At 39.7% G+C, this 21,533-nt stretch overlaps 1 protein-coding gene across 1 annotated transcript; it reads left to right on the top strand.

Annotated features, from left to right (window-relative positions):
• Positions 1-1,553: 1,553 nt before the first annotated feature.
• Positions 1,554-21,351, top strand: NT5DC3 (5'-nucleotidase domain containing 3). The gene is made up of 14 exons (XM_005527876.3): positions 1,554-1,737; positions 4,559-4,743; positions 7,614-7,688; positions 8,222-8,277; positions 10,417-10,507; positions 12,171-12,308; positions 13,621-13,681; positions 13,907-14,009; positions 14,150-14,251; positions 15,251-15,332; positions 15,673-15,759; positions 16,793-16,933; positions 17,290-17,354; positions 18,451-21,351. The coding sequence occupies exons 1-14, from the start codon at positions 1,554-1,556 to the stop codon at positions 18,710-18,712; spliced, it is 1,632 nt and encodes a 543-aa protein (XP_005527933.2). The 3' UTR covers positions 18,713-21,351.
• The last annotated feature ends 182 nt before the right edge of the window (positions 21,352-21,533 follow it).

The following is a 21,533-nucleotide window of genomic DNA, read 5'->3' as shown; positions in this document are numbered from 1 at the left end:
AAATAAGAACAAGTTGTATTCCATGTTTACTGTACCAGAAAAAGAATATGTTCCTTTTGTTGCAAAAAGTTTCTGAATACATCAGGAATTCTGCATGTGGAGTTGTAACCAGTTTACTGTGGAAGTGGTTTGGTCTCATTCTTCTTCATCCATGCATCATCTAATTTTTTTTTCTCCAAATATTCATAGATACGGCTCAAATTCTTAGTCTGCCAGGATCTACAGCTATCAGTGGCTAGTGCTTCACAAGGACATGAGGGCCTCAAAACAGCAGTAGAACATCTGTGTGTTTTACATGCAGCCTGTGTTTTGAGCTTATTTTGTTACAGATGAAAGCAGGTGTATATAGTACTTTGGAAGTGCAAGCGGCCTGGAGAAGTAACTATTTGCTGTTGATGAGGTGTTTGTGGTGAGAGAATCCCAGGCAGGTCCGAGCACAGCAGAGACCTGAAAAGCAGCAGAGCCATGAGGTCAGGGTATGTTCCCCAGGCAGCTCCTCTTGGCCTTGCGCAGCAGCACCGATAAAATGCTGCTGGTGGTGATGGTGGATGGGGGGGACTCTGCTTTCCCTCCTGGGGAGATGGGAGATGTGGCTCTGCTCCTCAGGCACCTCTTCTTGACGCACCTCTTCTCTGTGAGTCATGCAGACAAGGGACGATGTGGCTGGACAATGCCCAGGTGGAAAGGGACCAAGGAGTACTGATGACAGCTGCCTGAACGTGAGCCCGCAGTGTGCCCTGGCGGCCAAGAACAACGGCATTCTGGCCTGGATCAGGAATAGTGCGGCCAGCAGGAGCAGGGAGGTCATTCTCCCCCTGAACTCGGCACTGGTGAGGCTGCACCTGAGTTCTGTGTCCAGTTCTGGGCCCACAGTTCAGGAAGGACGTTGAGAAGCTTGAGCGCATCCAGAGGAGGCAACGAGTCTGGTGAGGGGCTTGGAACACAAACCCTGTGAGGAATGGCTGAGGGAGCTGGGGTTGTTTATCGTGGAGAGGAGACTCAGAGGTGACCTTATCACACTCTACAACTTCCTGAGAGGTGGCTATAGGCAAGTGTGGGTTGGTCTCTTTCACCGGGCAGCAACTGATAGAACGAGGGGACACAGTCTCAAGCTGCAGCACGGGAAATATAGGTTGGATATTAGGAAAAAGTTTTTCAAGGAAAGAATAATAAAGTACTGGAATGGTCCACCCGGGGAGGTGGTGGAGTCACCATCCCTGGATGTGTTAAAAAAGACTGGATGTGGCACTGGGTGCCATGGTTTAGTTGTGGTGTTAGGCCATGAGTTGGACTCGCTGATCTTGGAGGTCTCTTCCAACCTAGTCATTCTGTTGAATTCTGTTGATTTCTGTTGATTTCTGTTGAATTCTCGGCGCAGCCGAGCCCGCCCAGCGCCGGGCCCCGAGGCGAGGGGACGTCGGGGCGGCCAAGCCCAGCCTCCCGCCGCTACCTGCGGGGCCGGGCCCGCCTCCCGTCCCGGGGCGGGGCCCGAGGAAGTGACTTCAGCCGGCGGCGGCGGCGGCGGCTGTGCTGGGCTCGGCTGTGCGCGGAGCATGGCAGCGGCAGCGGCGGCGCGGGCGCTGCTGGCGGCGGGCAGGGCGGGCGGGCGGCGGGGCCGCGTCCTGCCCGCCGCGGGCGCCGCTCCCCTCTGCACCGTGGCCCCGCAGCAGCAGCCGTCGCCCGACATGAAGAGCTACCTGTGGTCGCGCTACAAGGAGGCCAAGAGGGTCACCAAGGGTGAGCCGCTCCCCCTCAGCGGGCCGGAGCGCCGCCGCTCCTGGAGGGAACGGGTCCGGGGTGGCGGCTGGGAGCGGAGCCTGTGCGGGCAGAGGGAAGGGCCCAGGGGGCGAGGCGCGGGTCCGTCCCGCAGCCGCTCCGGCGTCCGTGCGCTCTGCGCTCCCGTGCTGTGGCCAGGGCCGGACCCGGCGGGTCCTGGGGGCCGGACAGCGGGGACACGGGCTTCATCCTCCATCCTCCTTCATCTTCCCTTCGGACCATCGCCCGTCCGGGGCCGCGGCTGCCTTTGGCTGCCGGCGCAGCTTGGGCCGGGCGAAGTGGCAGGTTTTGGAGGTGTGTTGCGTGTGGAAAAGCAAATGTAGAAAGAAAATCCGAGAAGTTGGTAATCTCGTTATATATTATCTCGTATATCTATTGCATATATCTACACAACACAAGTATTCTGAAATAGGCTGCTCTTCCAAAAAGTTAAAATGCTGTGAAGTTTTGGACGGCTCTTTTTGTTTCACCTATGGTTCCATCGTGACACTCTGTGAGGCATCATAAAATGCTCGCGGTACAATACATGACCCTGGGAAGCCTTGTTCTTCTGATCAGCCAGTCAAAAAGCTAGGGGAGAAACGTTTGCTTGCTTCTGCCCTTGCTCCGACTGGAAGAGAATTACCAAGATAATACTTGCTTGAAAATGTGGTCTTTTCTGAGAGACGGAAAGAAGAAGAGGCAGAATGTGTTCTACAGTACCAAGGGGAAGAGCATGTCCTGTAGTGGCAATGGATAATGCTTTAGATTACTTGCTTTGCTCTTAAAAAAAGAAATCATTGTGTTTTTCTGGGCTTCAGAGTCTTGGATGTGAATTGGACTTCACAGCACTGGGTGCAAACAAGGCATTTGTGGATGTAAAATAGTGTCAGCATTTCAGAAGTGAAATTAAAAGCCATGGTAGTGATCTCAAGAGAGGTCTGTGGGCTTTGAAGGATGAGATAAGGGATAGGAAGAAGGGAAGTGCCTTTCATTTTGAATCTATTTTTTCTTTTCCTGTTTTTGGAATTAACTTTCTCTTGTTCTAAACCACACCCAACTAATACTTTAGAGCTGAGGTAGGGTAATGTTGTGAGAAAATAAGTTGGTCAGTGGGTGTGAGTTGGTGAAAGATGAAGCAACTGCTTCTAGAATATTTCAGGCTATTATATTACAACCTAAGTCACCCAGTGTCTCGAAGTAGATGATATTTCAGTTAGTTACGATGTTGAGATGACAAGGCTACAAGGCTCTCCAGTTTTTTGACCCAAGGTTTATGGCACTTGTGATGCTGTGTGCTGGCCAGAATGTCTAATAGCTGCCAACTGTTTATACTGTCTGTTTCAGACAGCCACCAGTCAAGCTAGTTTTCAGCTGAAGTATCTTTTTTTCTATATATAGCTACATAAATATTTTTAAAACAAGTGTTGACTCACCAAGCTGCACAATTGACATTTGAAAAAATACTTTATAATACAGAAACAGTTGTTGTAACATGATTTTGGAAGTTGATTAAAAATCATGCTTATGACTTCAAGTTAATAAAATGCTTTGTGGCCTTTTCTATAGAGTAGGAATATTTGCCTTAATTGTAGCATGTCAGATTGCATTTGGTTTGATTGCTGGGCTTTATTTGAAGTTTGGAATTAAACGCAGTGGATTTGCTTTATTCCTTCTCTTAAAAATGAAAAGACTCAGGTGTCTGCATCTGAAGTCCCCACACCTGTCTGCCTTGTTGAGATATTTTCAGTGGTGGAGCACGTAGGACGTGTCCTCAGAGATGAAGGTGTTGAGAGAAGCTCGATCAATTCCTTTTAGACCTATATAGAAAATAACCAAACAAAGCATGTTCCCTTTAAACTCACCTTTCCAAGCACAGATTTAAGATGAATGTTCCCCATTTTTTTCCACTGGTGGGGAAGTCTGGAGTATAAAAGACAGTATATGAGAAAGGAGGGAAAGAAAACATGCTCATGTTTTATGCTGCCAGGAGAGTAGCATTTAACCTCCTAATGTTGCTCTTTCAAGTTTTGTAAACAAGAAATATAAGCACTCTCAATGTTTAGTACTGACATTGGTGTGGGTCCTAAAGTTACTACTTATTATATCAGTTGTAATTTCTGAGTCAATATACTTTTCCATCAAATATCAACAGAAACATACCCTTAAAAATGAGAGCGGTTTACACTCTGTGTGTGTAGAAAATGAGCAGAATATTTTTGGTTTTCCGATTCTCTAGAAGGTTAATAAGCATAACAGTGTTTATATAATAGTTGTTATGTACACAGTCACATATAGTTTATTTGTGTGAGTTGAAATTGATTAATGTGATAACCTTGAAATGGTGAAGCAAAAATTAAAGCAAAATCAAATTAAAACAATGTCAGCTCTGCTTCAGGGGCAGGAGCTGCATCAGGTAATGGAAAGAAAAGACAAAGCTCCTAGACTAATAATAATATTCTTCAACTCCAAATTAATTTTCAAAAACATTAATAAATACATTAATGGAGTTAGCAAAAAATTATGTCTGGTGTTCTCTGATAAGAAAAATACCAAAATGCATCTTCTCTTTGAACTTGGACTGCAGAGAAAAGTGTACTTGGAATAAAAACTATGGGTCACCAAGACAAGTTAGGGACAGCATGTTCAATACCATTGTATTATTAAAGATGAGCTGGTTATTGTGAATTAGTTTGATAGTTTCCATTATCTATATTTAGAAGTTGCTAATAGGTTTGTATATATTTATTTAAATAAAACTACAAGACTGGTGTAACTTTTTTTCCTTCTCCCCTGTTCACAGAGTTGGTTCCTTCAATTATGAGTAACATGCTGAATCCAGATGCTATTTTTTCGAACAATGAAATGAGCCTGTCAGACATTGAAATTTATGGGTTTGATTATGACTACACCTTGGTCTTTTATTCTACACATCTGCACACGCTCATATTCAATGCTGCTAGAGATCTTCTTATTAATGAGCATCGGGTAAGTAAAATTAATAAAATAACAATACATTTATGAATAAAAGGTATAGTAAATAGTTTTTGACTGAGAGGCATAAATCATCTTGTCATGCCTCAGTCTTAGCTTGGCTCCCTTATAGCACATTTTGTACAGTAGCTACATATGCACAACAGAAGCCCTGTTTTATTCTCAGCTGCAGTTTTGAGCAGGGAACAGTCTGTTAGGGAATACAGTTATATTTGTCTTATCTTTTAGTGTGGGCACGTAGTTTGTTGTTTGTTCCTGATTGTCATTTATTGGAGTCGCATTAATAAATGAAAAGCTTAAAAGTTACCATTACTGCGTTTCATCCCTTACTGTGAGTGCAGCAATTAATTTCCCTATGAAATATTTTTAGCTGGACTTCCTAGCAGGAAGTTTGATTGCACTGAGTGCTTGTGAGGTACTCTGTGTGTACCTGGCATTTTGGCTGCCTTGGCTGAGGGGGCATTGTGTGCAGTGATCAGACCTTGGATACAAGGAAGTGTTCAGCTCAGAGCAGTGCCCTGTTGCCTCTCCAAGCAGTGTTCTTGGTGACCACTTGACATCCAGGCAGTTTGGAGCTGCTTATTGTCTACTTTGGGGATGGGATAAGCTCCCGTGTGTCAGCAAGTGGAGGGGGGGAGATGGGTGACTTGGGAAACTGAAGGCATTGCTGGGAGAAAGACTGAAAAAAAAAATCTGTGGACTAAAAGAAGCAAACTTAACTAAACTGTAGGACTTGCAGGAAAGTAAAACACAAAAAGTCCATGGAATATGTTAATAAAGCTGCTTGTGTATTTTTATACAACCTAAATCCGAATGCGTGGTGTTATTCTACTTTCGTATTTCAATCTAAAGGTTAGGAGCTATATATAAACACCTATAAATATCCTTGGAAGAGCAAGCAAAATTTCATGGGTGCTACAAGCATACAGCTTTATCCCCCTACAATTTTGGCATGTCTTGATAGCAATTTCTGTGGGATGTGTAAATATACTTTATTAAAGCTACATGGTTCTTGGGAAAACCCATGTTACTCTAGGAGTGAAGATTAATTCTTGTAGATAAAAATTATAATGGTGTTCTGCCTTTACTGTTTGACTGGATTTGGGTAGCAATAGTTTTCCAGTTTGTCTTGTTAACATCTCCTGAGTTCTACTAAACAAAGCTGTAATTACTTTTTGAGACACCTGACTGAAATACATTGTCTCCTTTTGGAATTTACTGAGGCACAATAGTTTTTATTGATACTGTGTCTGTAGCTGCTTATACTGTTAATATTTTTTTTTTTTTTTGCCTTTATCAATAGAAAAAAAACCTTCTAGAAGGTGTCTGTTATGACTATCACAGCCAACCCAGAAGAAAGATAGCCAGTTTTGCTTGTGACAGTGGGAGGCAATACATCAAAAATTGCAAAATGCACTGTAGGAAGCAAGGAATTGTCCAAGAGAATAAGCATCAATTTAATGCTAATCATGGAGGTGGCAGCAGGTGTTCTGTGTAAGCACAGGTCTTGTGCCTTTTTATCAGGACTTCTGTTTTAGTCCAATTATATTTCTCCCTACCAAAAGTGGGGTAAGCAAACAGTACTACTTTCTTTGGTTTGCAAGGAAGCTTTGATTTGTGTGCCAGGGTAAGCTCAATCTTTTTTTCTCATCTGTACTGGCATGTATCCGAAAAGGCAACTTTCTAGTAGAATAAATTGCAATGGCAAGTCAAGTATGCGGAAATTTGATAAAGTCAGAAGTAAATTTCATTGTACATGCTTGATGTGGTTGCTTTGGGGCACGTGCAGTGCATGGTAGCTTTTAGATGATCACATTCTGTATCATTCCCTGATTATTTCCCTGCTTTGTGTTCCCTGACCAAGCCTACACCTCTTCCAGCCCATCTGTAGGCTTTTGATGCTGTTCTTCATTCAGATCAGTAGCCTGCCCCACGTTTTCTGGAAGTGCTAGTGTAGGGATGATAGGACTGTTTTCTTTAACTGTAGATGCCTGTACTCAGTACAAGTGCAATCTACAGCAGTTGCAGAGCAAGTCCTCTTCAGCAAGATAAGAACTTAGGGGTGAAATGACTGTTTATTTCTTGTAAAGTAGCTAGAGGCTCTGCTGAAGCTGCATAATGCACTTTTCCCCCTGAAGGCTTGTTAATTTGCCATATATGTATAGAGACTGTGGTAGAGAAGGTGAAAAACAATGTCAGGTTCTAAGGCTGCTGTAACCTGTGGGAAGAAAATGAAGGATTGCCTTTCAGAGGCATAATCAAGGAAATTATCGTTTTCTCAGGCCTTGTTGAAACTACTGAAGCATTTCACCCTTTAAAAACAAGTAAACAAATCCCAAGACATGCTCCTAACATTTCTTTTCATGGCAACCTGTGTTTAAAGCACAACAAAATTACAGCTGACTGAAAATGGGCTTGTACTGAAAAATGTTAGACTACAACTCTCACTATGTAATGGTGTGGGCTACTTACACTATATATAAGGAACCTGAGGGAAGAGTACATGACAGACATTTAGTTCATATCTAAATAATTTTTTTTTTTTTAATGTATGAAGAATATGTTAAATTAACTTTTTTTGATTAAGAGGCTAATGTTCAAAGGTAATCACTACAGACTACCTGGATGTTCAGCTTCAGGGACCAGGATGGCCTTAAATTTAAAACAATTTCAATTTTGGAATAAAGTTTGACTTGTCTTGTGGATATATGTTCCTGCAAATCTCACCAGCCTGTGAAAAATTCTCCTAAATGATTAGAGCAAAGGAGAAGCATAGAAAACTTAGACTTTTGAAATTCTGCAGAAACAATTTTTATTGTTTTGATTATGGTTTTAAAGGTCAAATCACTGCTCTCTTTTCTTAGTATCCTGCAGAAATAAGAAAATATGATTATGATCCCAATTTTGCCATCAGAGGACTTCATTATGATGTGCACCGGGTATGTATAAATAACTTCGTGATGAGTTATGTAGCGCTGTGAACTTATCCAAAGAAAACAGAGCTTTTAAACCTTTCAACTTTTCACTCTGCATTGATGTATAAGGATTTAGTTTCATGTTTTTCTCTTTAATAGCAAGATTTATTCTTTATTATTGCTATTGTTATTATTACTATTATTTATTATTACTATTATGACTATTATTATTTTATTATTATTAATATTAATGTTATTATTATTAACATCATCAATAAGAAAAACAATATTTTTTAAAATGGCTCTTAAGTAGAACATGTTTTAGGCATTTTGTCCTCATGATGGGTGGGAAAAGACAACTTAGGGTGCAACAGGATAAAACCAGGTGAAAGTCAGTGATAAAAGTATTTTGTAAGCTGTAAAGGAAGTTGCAGGGAGAGTGCTCAGGTGTTCTTGAGGCAGAAAGGTTGTAGATAAAATTGCTTTGACTTTTGTAATTTCATGTCATAGTTGAAGTGATAAAAACTATTATTTTGTTTTTTTTCTTTACTTGCAAGGCATTATTAATGAAGATCGATGCTTTTCATTATATTCAGCTGGGAACAGTTTACAGGTGGGTAAAGTTATTTGTTCTTCATAATAGCAATGTATGCTTTTATTTTTTGTGTCTTTTAACTGCATTTATTAGTGTGCAGCTTGGATTCTTACCAGGAGCTGTGCCCTGATGAGTGCAGACACGAATGAGCATTACAGCCTTGCTGGAAGGGTTTTCTTTGCACTTCTGTGTGTACACATCTACTGCCTGATCCAGCACAGCTGATTCCCCAGTTCAGCCCTGGCAGAATTGGCAAGCTGGTTGGTCACATAGTGCTGACTCACTTTGTTTCCGGCTGTTAAATTGTGCTGAAAGACATCTAAAAATACCCTGATGACTTCTCTGCTCTTGCTTTCTATGTAAATAATTGTCACAGAGTGCCTGATAGCATGACTTTGGTGTGGTTGTGGAGACACTTGAGAGGTCCTGCTGTGTTTGCACAGAGCTTTTAAGTTTGGACACATCAACCAAATCAGATTTGCATCACACTCAGTACCAGATTTTAAATTAGACAAGAAGTCAGGTCACCTTTCTTAAAGTCACTGGACAAAAAGACTTTTACCCAGGTTTATTCTGTTGTATTCTTAGTTGTCTTCCCCCACCCATCATGAGGACAAAACCCCCAAATTTGGGTCCAGAAGGGATGTGACCTGGAAATGATGGTTTGCATCAGACCTTCATGCTGTTTCCCCAAACACCTGTACAGGGATGAGGGGAGGAAAAGAGAGGCTGAAGGCTGTGAGGGCTAATGTCATGATGATGTGTGGTCACAGCTGCAGTGTGAACTGTGTCAAGACTGTGAGGCTTGTGGTAAAAGCACTCTACAGCTTTGCCTAGGCAGTCATCTCTCCAGTGTGGTTTTCACATTTTCCTCTTGATCTGTGCTCGAGTAGCTCCTGATGCACAGGTGTTCTCTCTAGCAGTATTCAAGTAGCACTTGGCATGGCTGCCTGCAGACCAGAAGGTACCTCCTCAATTCTAATGGTGTTACCTGGTTTCTGTTTATATTTTGGTTGCATTTCTTTGTGCTTTCTGCCGTGGAGGGGCTGTTGCTGAACTCTGTATGTTACAAAACCCAGGTATTCTCTGTCCTGTTGGTGCACAAGACCAACTTGAATGCTGGAGTTCTGCCAGCAGCAGCTCGGAGTTGTGTCCCAGTTGGTGTGGGGACCGAAGTGCAGTAAAGAAGCTGGTTAATGTGGGACTCTGCCACCACAGAAGCCCTGAGGAAGTTCATGTATCATGCCTTTCCACTGCAACTGGTGTGGACTCTAAGCACTGAAAGCACTAGGCGTGTGAATTAATTTATTTTTATTTTAGTGCCTGGCAACACTTCTTGGTCAGACCAAGAAAGGGAGGCACTGAAATAATGGTCTGTTTTACAAGGCTGCAAAACACCATGAGTAGGTTTGGGAAAAGGAGACCAGCTGATCTGGTTTGCATTAGTGTTTTTTTAATCCTGAGTAAAATCTCAAGACTTCTGTGGCCTCTGGTGAGGATGTTTGCATGCCTGCAGTCTTCTAGTTCAAGGTGCTTGATGCTGTAAACATTCAAAACCAAACTAAAGCCTTTACTTTCCTAATAGTTGATAAACTCTGGGGAGACGTTATCTCCTTCTTCCCCATTTGTTGTTATATTTGAATGTTTTAATTATCAACCATCCTTCAAGTAGTTTTAAATTTTGGGAAACTGAACTGTTCATGCAGTTTAAAAGAAATTCTTATTTGGTTAAATGTTGTGTGTATTTTTCACTCCCTTAGATCTTCAAGGTCATGCTGTAGAATAATCTGATTTAAACACTATCATATCATCAGTGCTGTATAAAAGGCAGTGTGAGGAATTTGTGTTAAGAAACTGGAAGTTCTAACCACTTCTTAAAAAAACCCTTGAGGCATAGCTTTAATGGAGACTGATAAGCTCTTTTTCTCATAAGTAAAAAAGGACTTTAAATTGGAATGTGTTCTGTGTGCATGAGCCTGTTAAAATATTATTTGTTTGGTAAGGAAAGATGCTGTTTTAACTTACAAACAAAGATGTTCCTGTGACATTATTAGGGTTTTAATAAGATCCAGATCTAAATGTTAATCTGTTAGGGTTTTGTGATTACTTGAAAATTTTAATCTGACTTTTCAACTAAAGCTAGTGTTTTTTTTCCAGAGGCCTCAGTGTTGTCCCAGATGAAGAAGTCATTGCAATGTATGATGGTTCCCATGTCCCTTTAGAACAAATGAGTGACTTCTATGGAAAGGTAAACCCACAAATGGGTCTTTAAAATTGGGTGAAGTTTTTTTGGCATGAGGGTATGCCAATGTTTAAATTTTGTACTCATTATAACTAGCAGTTATATTTTCTCAATATATGATTGACTTTAGTTTAGTGTGAAGTTTGCCCTTTAAATGACAAATTACTTTTCTCTCTCTTGCTCGCTGTAGTTTATTCTCTGACTATTTCCTTACCAAGTCATACAGACAGAGTGGTGGAACACAGAAGATCAAGTGACTTGCTCAGTCTTGCACACAGAATCTGATAAAGGCTGGGAAATTAACCGTATCTGGTTTATGTACTTTACTTTTTCCTGGTGGTCTGATGGCTTAGCTGGTGTAGCAGCAAGTAAATGTATGGAGGCAAGTCCTGCATGCAAACTGGCAGAGTGAAAGTAAGAGGATTTGACAAAAGATGAAATGTAAAAGATGAAATTTCTATGTTAAATCCTAAACTTTGCCAAGAAAGTAGATTTTTCCCTCTGGTGTGTTGGTTCCCCTTTCCTAAATGAAGGATGAGATGAAGCTGACTTTATGCTTAACAGCCAAGTTTATTTCACCCCTTTTTATGTACAGATGTTAATTTCATGTTGTCATGAAAAGCCCTTCTTTGTGATGTGGAACATTTTATTGATCTTGCACTTGTTCTTATTTTAAGGAGCTGAATTTAAAGTTCCTGAAACTAGTCTCTGCAGCAGTTGTGAATATCACTCTGGCATTCCCAGGGGGATGCCTTGATCTGTTTAAGCCTATACTTTCCTGGATCTTGTAGAGGACAGTGGCAGGACAAGAGGCAAGGGACACAAACTTGAAACAGAGGAGGTTTCCTCTGAACATCAGGAAATGCTTTCTTTGCTGTGAGGCTGACCTAGCACTGGCACAGGCTGGTTGCCCAGGGAGCTGGGCTGGTTGCCCAGGGAGTCTCCGTTGTTGGGATACTCAGAAGCCATCTGGGCAGGCTCCTGGGCAGCTGGCTCTAGGTGGCCCTGCTTGAGCAGGGGGCTTGGACAAGATGACCTCCAGTGGTCCCTTGCAGCCTCTGCTTTGTGTTGCTCTGATCCTGAGCTTCTTGCTTTACCTCCCTTCTTATTGAGAGTTATTTGGGGTGTATTTACTGTTATATAATGAGATTCTCCAGTAAAACATAACTGTTATTACAGCTTTTGCAGGCTAGAAATCTCTTCCTCTGTTACTGTGCTAGGTGTTGTGGATCCTTACATCTTTTTATTATCTCATTTCAAGGAGGTAAATTACTTTGCAATTCTAATTAGTATTCCACTTACTAAAAAAGCCACCAAACTAAAAAAACCTCCATCCCTCATCCATCAGCACCTCTTGTTTGCAGAAGTGCAGTCTTCTACTGAAGGCCTTGACTTTTAGCTGAGCGCTGTCTTGTTTTTATGAATTAAAATACCACTCCTAAGAGTAATGATTTGGGTTTATTTGAAGAATTTATCACAACACTTTTGTTGGAGATAACTTTATTGAAGATCTCAGGATAAAAAAAAAAATCTGTAGCAATGTGAACAGGGATAGCAAAATCTGAATATCTGCAACTAGGCCGAAGTGTTTATACTAAACAAATTAAAGTGTTCTAATCTGAGAAATGCCTGACTTTGTTTTTTCTTTCCTTTTCTTCCATCACTGTAGAGCTCACAAGGAAATACAATGAAGCAATTCATGGATATATTTTCCTTGCCAGAAATGACACTCCTTTCTTGTGTGAATGAATATTTTCTGAAAAACAACATAGACTATGAACCTGTTCATCTGTACAAAGATGTCAAGGTAGATGTCAAGCTCTGAAGATTTAGAGAAACTTGTATATTTGTGTGTCTTCTCTGTGAGCACTTCAGGAAGCTTTTGCCTATTGTGCCAGCCTCAATGAAATACCTCACCTTAGGTTTTGTATGGAGTAATTATGGGTATGCAACTGTAAAAACAGAAGTAAAATTAAGGTAGAGCTTGGAAAAGAATCAACTGAAATTTGTTTGAAAGCTGACATTCTAGGGCTTTTTCTCTTTTTGTAGGTTTGAGGAGTGAATAGGGGGAAAGTGAAGAAGATCTTTTAAGATGATAAAAGTTCTTGTGGTTGCTGTTCAACATATCCTTTTTCTCACTATTGGGGATTTACCAGGCTATAGGGAATGTTAAGAGGCTACAGGGAATTCCAGTTTAGAGCTTTCATTTTGGCTAGTGTACAGTCATTTGCTATCTCATACTTTTGAGCAATTTTTGCTGTTTACCTCTCTTCTTCCTCCAAAAAAGCTCTAGTACTAGAGTTTTTATTAAGTTGCTAGAGTAATTTGACCCTCTTGATTCCTTATCATGTGTCCTGCAGAGGAGATAATTTTGTCATGGTTATGTAACATAGAGAAGGCCAATTCTTGTGGTTTCTCTGATGTGTGTAGAGAATTTTTTTAACTATTCAGCATTACAAGCATTTTGGAAACCCTAGAGTGGTATTTTCTGAGGATTTTGAGGACACACCCTGTGTTAGTACCAAAATGGCACTACCACTGTTCTAAACAAAGCTGTCTGGTACAGAGGTGGCTCACGAGAGCTGTTAAATGCCTCCAGAGCGCCTTATAAGTACTTTGTTAAAACATTTAGCTTCTTTCATCTGTTCATAAATTTCTTATGTAAATAATCAGGGCATTTGTGAGTGATTGTAATCTAAAATCTGTCAGATGTACAACTTTTTTTTTTTGTAAGGGGAAAGGAATGTGTTCTGCTCCAAATGTCACTGGAAATCTGTGATGACTCTGCTTCTGCAGAGGGCTTTCACCCCACTTCACCCTCCTGAGCAACCTTTCACAGTTATGTAAAACAGCCTCTCTGATGTATAGTTTTGTACTTCCCAAAATTTTGAAGTTAATTTCTCAGAAGACAAGCTTAGTCTTTGTCTACTGATGACATCAAATATATATATATATACACACACATACATATAATTATATTGAACATTAAACGGCATTTCTATAAAATAGGAAGTGTTTAGAAAGGAGTTGTTTTAAAAAAAAATTCTATTGCTGTAGTGGGCATGGATGTTACACTTGAAAAAATTAAGTTCTTTATTGCTCATTTTTTTTAATTACAGGATTCAATCAGGGATGTTCATATCAAAGGAATAATGTACAGAGCAATTGAAGCAGATATTGGTAAGTACTAATGGTGTAACCTATCAAAGCTTTTCTTTCCGATGATTTTTCCGGCTTCCATATTTAAAGATTACAAATTGTAAATTTTTAAAGTTTGAAAGAGTTATTCCCACTTGTCAAAGGTGTGTTTAAGTATAACCTTGTGTTCTGAACTCTTGGTTGAATGCATACAAAGTTTTTCACAAGAGTTTTCTCAATCAATCCTGTTTTCCCCAATTCTCGCAGAGAAGTACATCTGCTATGCTGAACAAACTCGTGCAGTGTTAGCAAAGCTGGCTGATCATGGAAAGAAGATGTTTCTCATCACAAACAGTCCCAGCAGCTTTGTGTAAGTGAGCACTTGTTTGCTGTTTGACTAAGCATTCTTAAGGGATGGGGAAGATGAGGATCTCTAGTATAACTAATTTTATTGCACAGGCAACTGCACTTTGCCACACTTGATTGTTTATATCCCTCTGTCCTTTTTAGGGACAAAGGCATGAAGTTCATCGTTGGCAAGGACTGGAGGGATCTCTTTGATGTGGTCATTGTCCAGGCTGAGAAACCAAACTTTTTCAATGATAAGCGAAGGTGGGTGTTCAGTCAGTAAAGAATGATTCAAGCAGCTCTTCCATATAAGGCTTTAGAGTGTGTTAGGAAATATTTTCGTTTGGCTGCAATGTAAAATGAAATCATATTTGAAATCCTGGGTAAGGTCATTATAAAATGCAGCAACACCCAATGCTGAAGTCTAAATATTTACACTTTCTTGCCTAAGAAAGTTCTAGGAGCCATCACAGGTCTACTGGAGCAACTGAGGGCCACAGAAGCCAATTTTAAAGTCTTACTTGCATGTTAGTGAAGTGTGCTTCTTTCCTAATAAACCTGAGAAATCTTGATGACTTTCAAATCAGACCCTTATCTGGAAATGTCTTCCATTGCTTCTGGGTTTTTTGTTGGTTTTTTTTTTCATCACACATATTTAAAAGGCATCTGTCTGGCTGACAATCTGGAATAATTGGACTAGTTGTGATTAAGTAAACACATTTCTAATGTGTATGCCCTACTTTTACCCTTGAAAAAGACCTGTTCCTGTATGTGTGCTTATGATTTGAAAGAGAGATAGAGGGAGGTGGGATTATTTTCCCTTTACTTTTTGCATTTAATTTTAAAAATAACATTGCTATATCTCTTGGCCCCAATCCTGTTCTCTCTCATCTTCAGTTATCCAGGTGTGCAAACTGAAGGATTGGGCAAGATTCTTACACATCTGGCTTTTTGTGTTCTGTCCTCCTTAGTGGCAGACAATTAATGCTGTTTCTTCCCCTCTGCCTGGGGTCCCTGCCTTACTTCTCAGCAGTTGTTCTCAAACTATATCTGTAAATGTCAATAGCTATACTGGAGGGTTACATTGTTTTTTGCTGGTTACAGTGGAAGCTTTGGGGTTTTGCTTTTTCTCTTACAAAATTCAGATGCTAGAGATATTTTTTTTTTCCTTTTGAGAGATGAATATTTTTTATGTTAAGGCTTTAATTTCCTAAGAAGTGTCAGGATTTCTACAGCAATATAACAATTGTGTATCTATTCTAGACCATTTCGGAAGGTGAATGAAAGGGGAGTCTTGCTCTGGGACAAGATTCACAAACTGCAGAAAGGCCAGATTTACAAACAGGTATGCTTTCAATGGACTCTTTCTGTTGAGTTTTCATACCTATTTCCTAGTATCTCAAGCTTCTTTGGATATAAAGGCTTTTAAAATGCAGATGCATTCTTTAAGAGAGTTATTTTAATGTCTGAAGTTGTACAAATTCATTGTTGGTATTGTATGTCCTTGTGTCTTGAAGTGCTTCTATCACTGAAATCACCTCTAAAATTTGGGTTTCATAGTGTATAAACTGAGGATGAGATTTGTGATATGAAATATTTTTAGTGGCATACTAAGTTCCTTTTTTCATGCCTGTGAAGGTGCAAGTCACATGCTGCTACGATGTCCATGTCATTTTTTTCTGCAGGGTAACTTGTACGAATTTCTGAAGCTCACTGGCTGGAGGGGCTCTAAGGTTCTCTACTTTGGTGACCACATATACAGTGACTTGGCAGTAAGTAGTTTGCTTTCCCAAAATCAGAGAAAAGATGAGGCTTTCTGTTAGTTTTTCTCTCTTCCTCCCCAGTTAGTCAATGTAACACACTTTCATTTGAGATTTTAAAATACAGAAAAATTTGTTAGTTAAGTTATATTGTTTTTTGGTTTTTTTTCCCAATGAAGAACCTTGGTGCTGTAAAATGCCAACCATATTTTCCACCTGACTTGTAGCATTTAAGTTGTTTACTAACTGTGGTCAGGAATGTGTGAGGTTGTATTCCTGGTCCAGGTACTGATTGTGTCAGATGTAATAGAGGGTAAACACAGATATCCAAATGTACAGGATATGTCTGACTTGGATGACAGCTGAATGAACTTCTGTTTTGAATGCAAGAGGCAATCTTCCTGTCCTTAAGTGTAAATGTTCTTCCCAAGATCTTGCTTTGATTTTTATCCCCACTTTCCAGGCTTGGTTGTTTTTTTTTTTTTTGCTACCTTATGAACAAATGCTCTGTTAAGTGTTACTTTTGGGTTAGTGACCACTACTTGGCATCCTCCAGGAGGAGGTTGTTCTGTTCTGCTGTGGCACAATGGAGAGGACAGCACAGGTGGCAGCTGTCTTGTGTTGTACCTGTCAGGAGGAGCTTGAATAGCTGGGGCTCCTGGTTGTAGCCTTCTGTCAGCTGGGTGTGTGGGTAAACAGAACAAACCCAGCACACGGTTCCTCCAGGTACTGCTGGCAGCAGCAGAGCTCTCATCTACAGAGGCATTTCCTGCTGTTTGTTTGAAACCTAATGAATTAGTGTTTATTTGGAAATGCTTGTGTGTTCTTCATCTCTTTCTCCTCAAAAATGTCGGATTTGATGCTTAATCTGAAATTAAATTATATTGTCCATTGGCACAATTAAGTCCCACTGTTTCATGCTTCTATTTGTACATAAAAACCAATTAAATTAGTGCTGCTTTGGGATAAACAATAGTCAGATTCTTTTCTTTTAATTAGTTCTTTTTAAGATTAATATCTTTATTTTGTAATTCCTGGTAAATAGGACTTGACCCTGAAGCATGGCTGGCGCACTGGTGCGATTATTCCAGAGTTACGATCGGAGATTAAAATCATGAACACAGAGAAGTACATTCAAACCATGACCTGGCTGCAAACCTTGACAGGATTATTGGAACACATGCAGGTTTGTGCTCTGTGTGTATGTAATCGGCTCTGGAGAGCCAAAGGGATCCAGCCAAATTTCTAAATGCTGGACATTGATGTTTGCAAGTGCTTTCAGTCTCGCTGAAGTGTTGGACTGTAGATAAACACAGTTATTTGTGTGGTTAGTTAATAGGAGTTTTCTCACCATCTTGTCCCCTTTCTCCATTGGTCAGCCAGGATCAGTTCCTGCTTCTGGTTGTTTCAAATGCACATGGATAATTTCTGTGTACAGATCTCTGAATTCTTGCTCATGCCTTGTTAGCTGATAAGTGTTTATTGATAGAAAACTTTACAAAGTTATCCTTAGTTACAGGTTATCCATATTTTACATTTCAGGTTCACCGTGATCCTGATTCCCAAATGATTTTAGAAGAATGGAAGAAGGAAAGAAAGGAAATGAGGTAAAACACAGGGATGAAGAATTTGCAGTATGCTTTGGTAGCCAAGGGCTCTATGCAATGTGTTCCACAAGTTTATTTGCAATTTCTTTCCTGGTTTATATTCCCTGGTAGTTACAGACATTATAAGATATTTTTATACCAATATTCTACCTGTTTCTTGTGCAGCTCTTCTCCCCTCAGACACTTTGTATATATGGACCCTTTTCCCTGTTCCCTGTCTTTAGAACAGATGTAACTTTTCTTTATGGAAAGGTAACATTGTATTAAATCCCTTTCCCTCTCATTTTGATTCTTCTGTCCCTCTGTGTTCAGCTGTCACCATTGATCACACAGCTTCTGCACGAACAAAAATTTTCTTTGTCAAGATTAAGATCATGTTTCCAGGATTTTTACATGATTTCTGCAGATTGTGTGTAATGCATATTAGAATATATAGAAACTGAGCTCTGCACTAGATTGGATTTAGCAGTGGATTTATCACCAAGATAGGTAATAGGGCTAGAAGTCCTAATAATCTATTATAATGAAGGAGAAGTCCCTAAAGGCAGGGGCTGTGAAGTGCACGATTTTCAAGGCCAGCAGCTGTACCACCAACAGCTTTCCCCAGAAATGTATGAATAAATGAAATGGGAATGATACTTGGCAGTGACTAATGCCCAGAACTTAATTCCAAGATACGCTTAAGCTTTTTGTGTGCATTAAGCCAAATCTTTGCCTTTTCTTAAGTCTTTTATCTTTGGAACATTGAATGTCATTAGTATTTAGATAAAGTCAAAAATCTTCTTTCACAACCCCTAGAGAAGAAGGCTTGGGATGTTGTATTTCTGATGTCATAAGCAACTTATCTCTAGTAGGAGATGTGTGAAGCTCTTCACAGCTATTTCTAATACACACAGTTTCTAACCTGGTTTGTATATGTGCAAGAGGTAAAAAGCTTCTGTGGCACATTTTGTTGTTTTGAAGAACAATGGCAAGAGAACAATGCATAGAACAGGTTTTAGGGTCTGCTTGCTTCAGGTTATGGATGCCAGGTGGTGAAGAGATGTGTGCAGGTCTGTTTACTTCATTGTCTTTGCTTTCTCTTTTTGGGGGACAGGGAGATGAACAGGAATTTCTTCAATGCACAGTTCGGAAGCATATTCAGAACTGATGAGAATCCAACTTACTTCCTGAGACGTCTCTCCAGATTTGCGGATATCTACATGGCATCACTGAGCTGTCTCTTGAACTACGAACCTAATTACACATTTTATCCAAGAAGGACTCCTTTGCAGCATGAACTTCCTGGCTGGTCAGACCAGCTGTGCACTGGTACATTCAGAATACCCTTCCTACAAGAGACAGTTCAGATCAAATAAACTCCTGGTGGCTCCTCTCTAAAGTGGACAAATATCTGTTGGTTTTCTTGAATGTATGTGTACTTCATTTAAGTCACTTAAATCTGTTACCTTAGTTTATCTGTATTTCATACTTATTCTCATAAGCTTTGTACCTGTTTTTCTTGCTTCCTGCTCAGACATGTGAAAATTCCTCTTACAAACTGAAGAGGTGAAACTGAAACAAACTAGTAGTGGGCCAGGAGGGAGGGCACATCTGAGGGGGAGGACTGCTGGTGTTCTGGGTGGTTATTTTTGCTTGTTCATTGAAAACTTTGATTTGCAGCCTTGTGGCTTACAAAGAAATACCAGGACTCTTTCTTCTGGCCCTTTTCAGCAGTCCAGCTGGAGACTGTAATGGATCTTGGCACAGAAAAGCTTAAATCCAGCATCAGTAATTCAGTGATACAAGTTAGTAACAAGCTTAGGATGAGACTGAGAGGGGTGGTCACACTTTGTAGCTTTCCCTGCTGCTACAGATGGAGCCTTACCTGTGAGGGGCCGAGGGCTGGAGTGTCCTGGCTCTGCTGCACTGCTCTTTCTGCTGTCTGCAGTTTCTGTTCTTGCCATGTCTGTGCTTGGCTGCAGGTGGACCTGAGCCTAAAACTGAAACTTGTGGTAGCTTGGGCTGCTTCAGCTTCCTTCTCTTAACTTTCAGGTACCTTATTTTTTAAGTTTCAGAACACTTCAAGTATCCACTTTCCAATAATAGTAGTTTCAAGAGGTTTTGCATTTTGCGTTTCAAAATGGAGACAGATCTCTCTATCAGGCTTTAGTTTGATCCTAAATGCTGCTTTTAAAGATTTTAACAGTGTCTTATTCCAGTGGTATGCAATGTGGCTTTGCTGTTCCCTAGGAGAGAATGTATTTCATATAGCCTTCAGTAATGGACTTCTACAGTCAAAAGTAAACACGCACAATGGGCAGAGGACTTAAAGAAAAATTAAGAACTGAGAAAGTGAAACCCAGAGTTTTCAGGTGACATGTTTTTAGCTCAAGCCCTGAAAGCTAAATTAGGAGTGGTACATAATTTGAATAAAGAAAAATAATTTTGGTATAGATTAGAAGTTTTATTGAATTACTGATAATGAAGGTAATACATGAACACAAACTCTGGGTAACTCTGGTAGGTATGTGTTTCAAAGATTTGAGCTGAAAAATGTCTATTTTGCACAAGGAAAACATCTGTTGATGTATTTCCTCAAAGTGGCACTTTATAGAACTTCTATATAGTTGTTTTTAAATAAGAATTGTTTCCTTTCTCTGAATCCAAAGGAGATGTTTGTTTTTTAAGTGGTGCTTCCCACCCCAGCCACTTTAGAAGGCATAATATGATTAATAATTTTAAAATTTTAGTTATTAAAGGCTTGGTTTTTAAAAGCATGTGATTAACAAAACATATAGCATTTGGTATTCTTTTTGGGATATCACTTGTTTTCTGTCATGATTGTCAGGCAAACAAACTTTTGTTGACCAAAAGTTTTCTGGTTTGGTTAGTTTGGGTTTTTTTAACCTGTCTGTATGTGCAAGTACCCGGATTGAATTTCATATACAGTATATTTCATGTTTTTAAAAGCATGTTTGCAAAGTAAAGAATGTGTTCTAATTTAGTCTGCACAGTTTTGTAAGTAGTTTTCCTGTATGCTTGAAATCAGTATGAAGTTCTCAGAGGTGGTTTAGATTTTATGATTTTCCTATGCTCCTATTTCAAACTTAACTGAAGTGTGTGATTTAAACACCCCTGTGTTTAACAAGATGAATATACTTGAAATGAGTAAGTTCATCTGATTGTCCTGCTCATTTTGCTGGAATAAAAAGATTATGTGTTGCAGGAAGCTAGTTTGACTGTATCAGGAGCTGACTTGGTGGGGCTGTGCAAGAAATATTTAGCATAACTTGATAATGAAGTATGAAGATGGGAAAACCCAGATTTGCCTTCATTTCTTTATTGTAATGCTCAGCCCACTGTACATTCATCCTGTGTTAAGCAGGAACAATTTGATTGGCTTGGATGGTTATATTATGCACATAATGCATATTTTGTTTCAAGATTATTTTCTTCTCTCACCCTTCCTTTCTCTTAAATTAGAAATCAGACTTCTCTGCCAAGCTATGTTGCAACAGCCAGCTGAAGTAAAATATTGTTTATATTGCATGACTTGTTGAAATAAACGATGTTGCATGAAAAAAGTTAATTATCAAAGAGTTATGTTTCTTTAAAATAACCCTGATAATATAATATAAATTTAAGTGAGAATATTCAAGTGTATTATTTATTTTTCAGTGCTAAAGTGCTGCTTTTTAATTTTTAAAAATGTCTTGCATTTTTTTAATGATTTCACCTTGATGCTCTCTGCATTACTCATTTTAACCTTATACTACTGATTTCAAAGAGATTTTTAGGCATGTTTAATGGACAGTGTCTCTGTTCTAATTTTGGGAGTATGGTTCATGTGAACACCAAAGCAAGAAGAAATTTTTGTTCTGGTCTATCAAAACCACAGAGCTGAATAACCTGTCAGTAAAAAAAGAGTTCAATGAATTGTGGAGCTGGTTTTTTTTTTTTTTTTTTGTGATAAAAATATTTAATGATTGTTACAAAAATAAATGCTTGGACTTTATCTTCTGGTCTCTGTGAATCATAATATTTTGATTGACTGGGGAGAAGGAAAGAGCATGAGTTTTATTGATTGCAAAATTTTGTGGGGAAAACTCTCCTAGATGTGTGTGTTTAAGTGTGTTTGGGTTCTAAAGTCTGTGAAAACAAGCAGGCTTGTGTAGGGGGACAGGGGAAGGAGATGAG

The sequence above is a fragment of the Pseudopodoces humilis genome, chromosome 5, assembly GCF_049639895.1.
Source record: "Pseudopodoces humilis isolate 2021_Gansu_Grassland_sample_001 chromosome 5, ASM4963989v1, whole genome shotgun sequence".
Taxonomy (NCBI): Eukaryota; Metazoa; Chordata; class Aves; order Passeriformes; family Paridae; genus Pseudopodoces; species Pseudopodoces humilis.
This window is presented reverse-complemented; position numbering and strand designations above follow the sequence as displayed.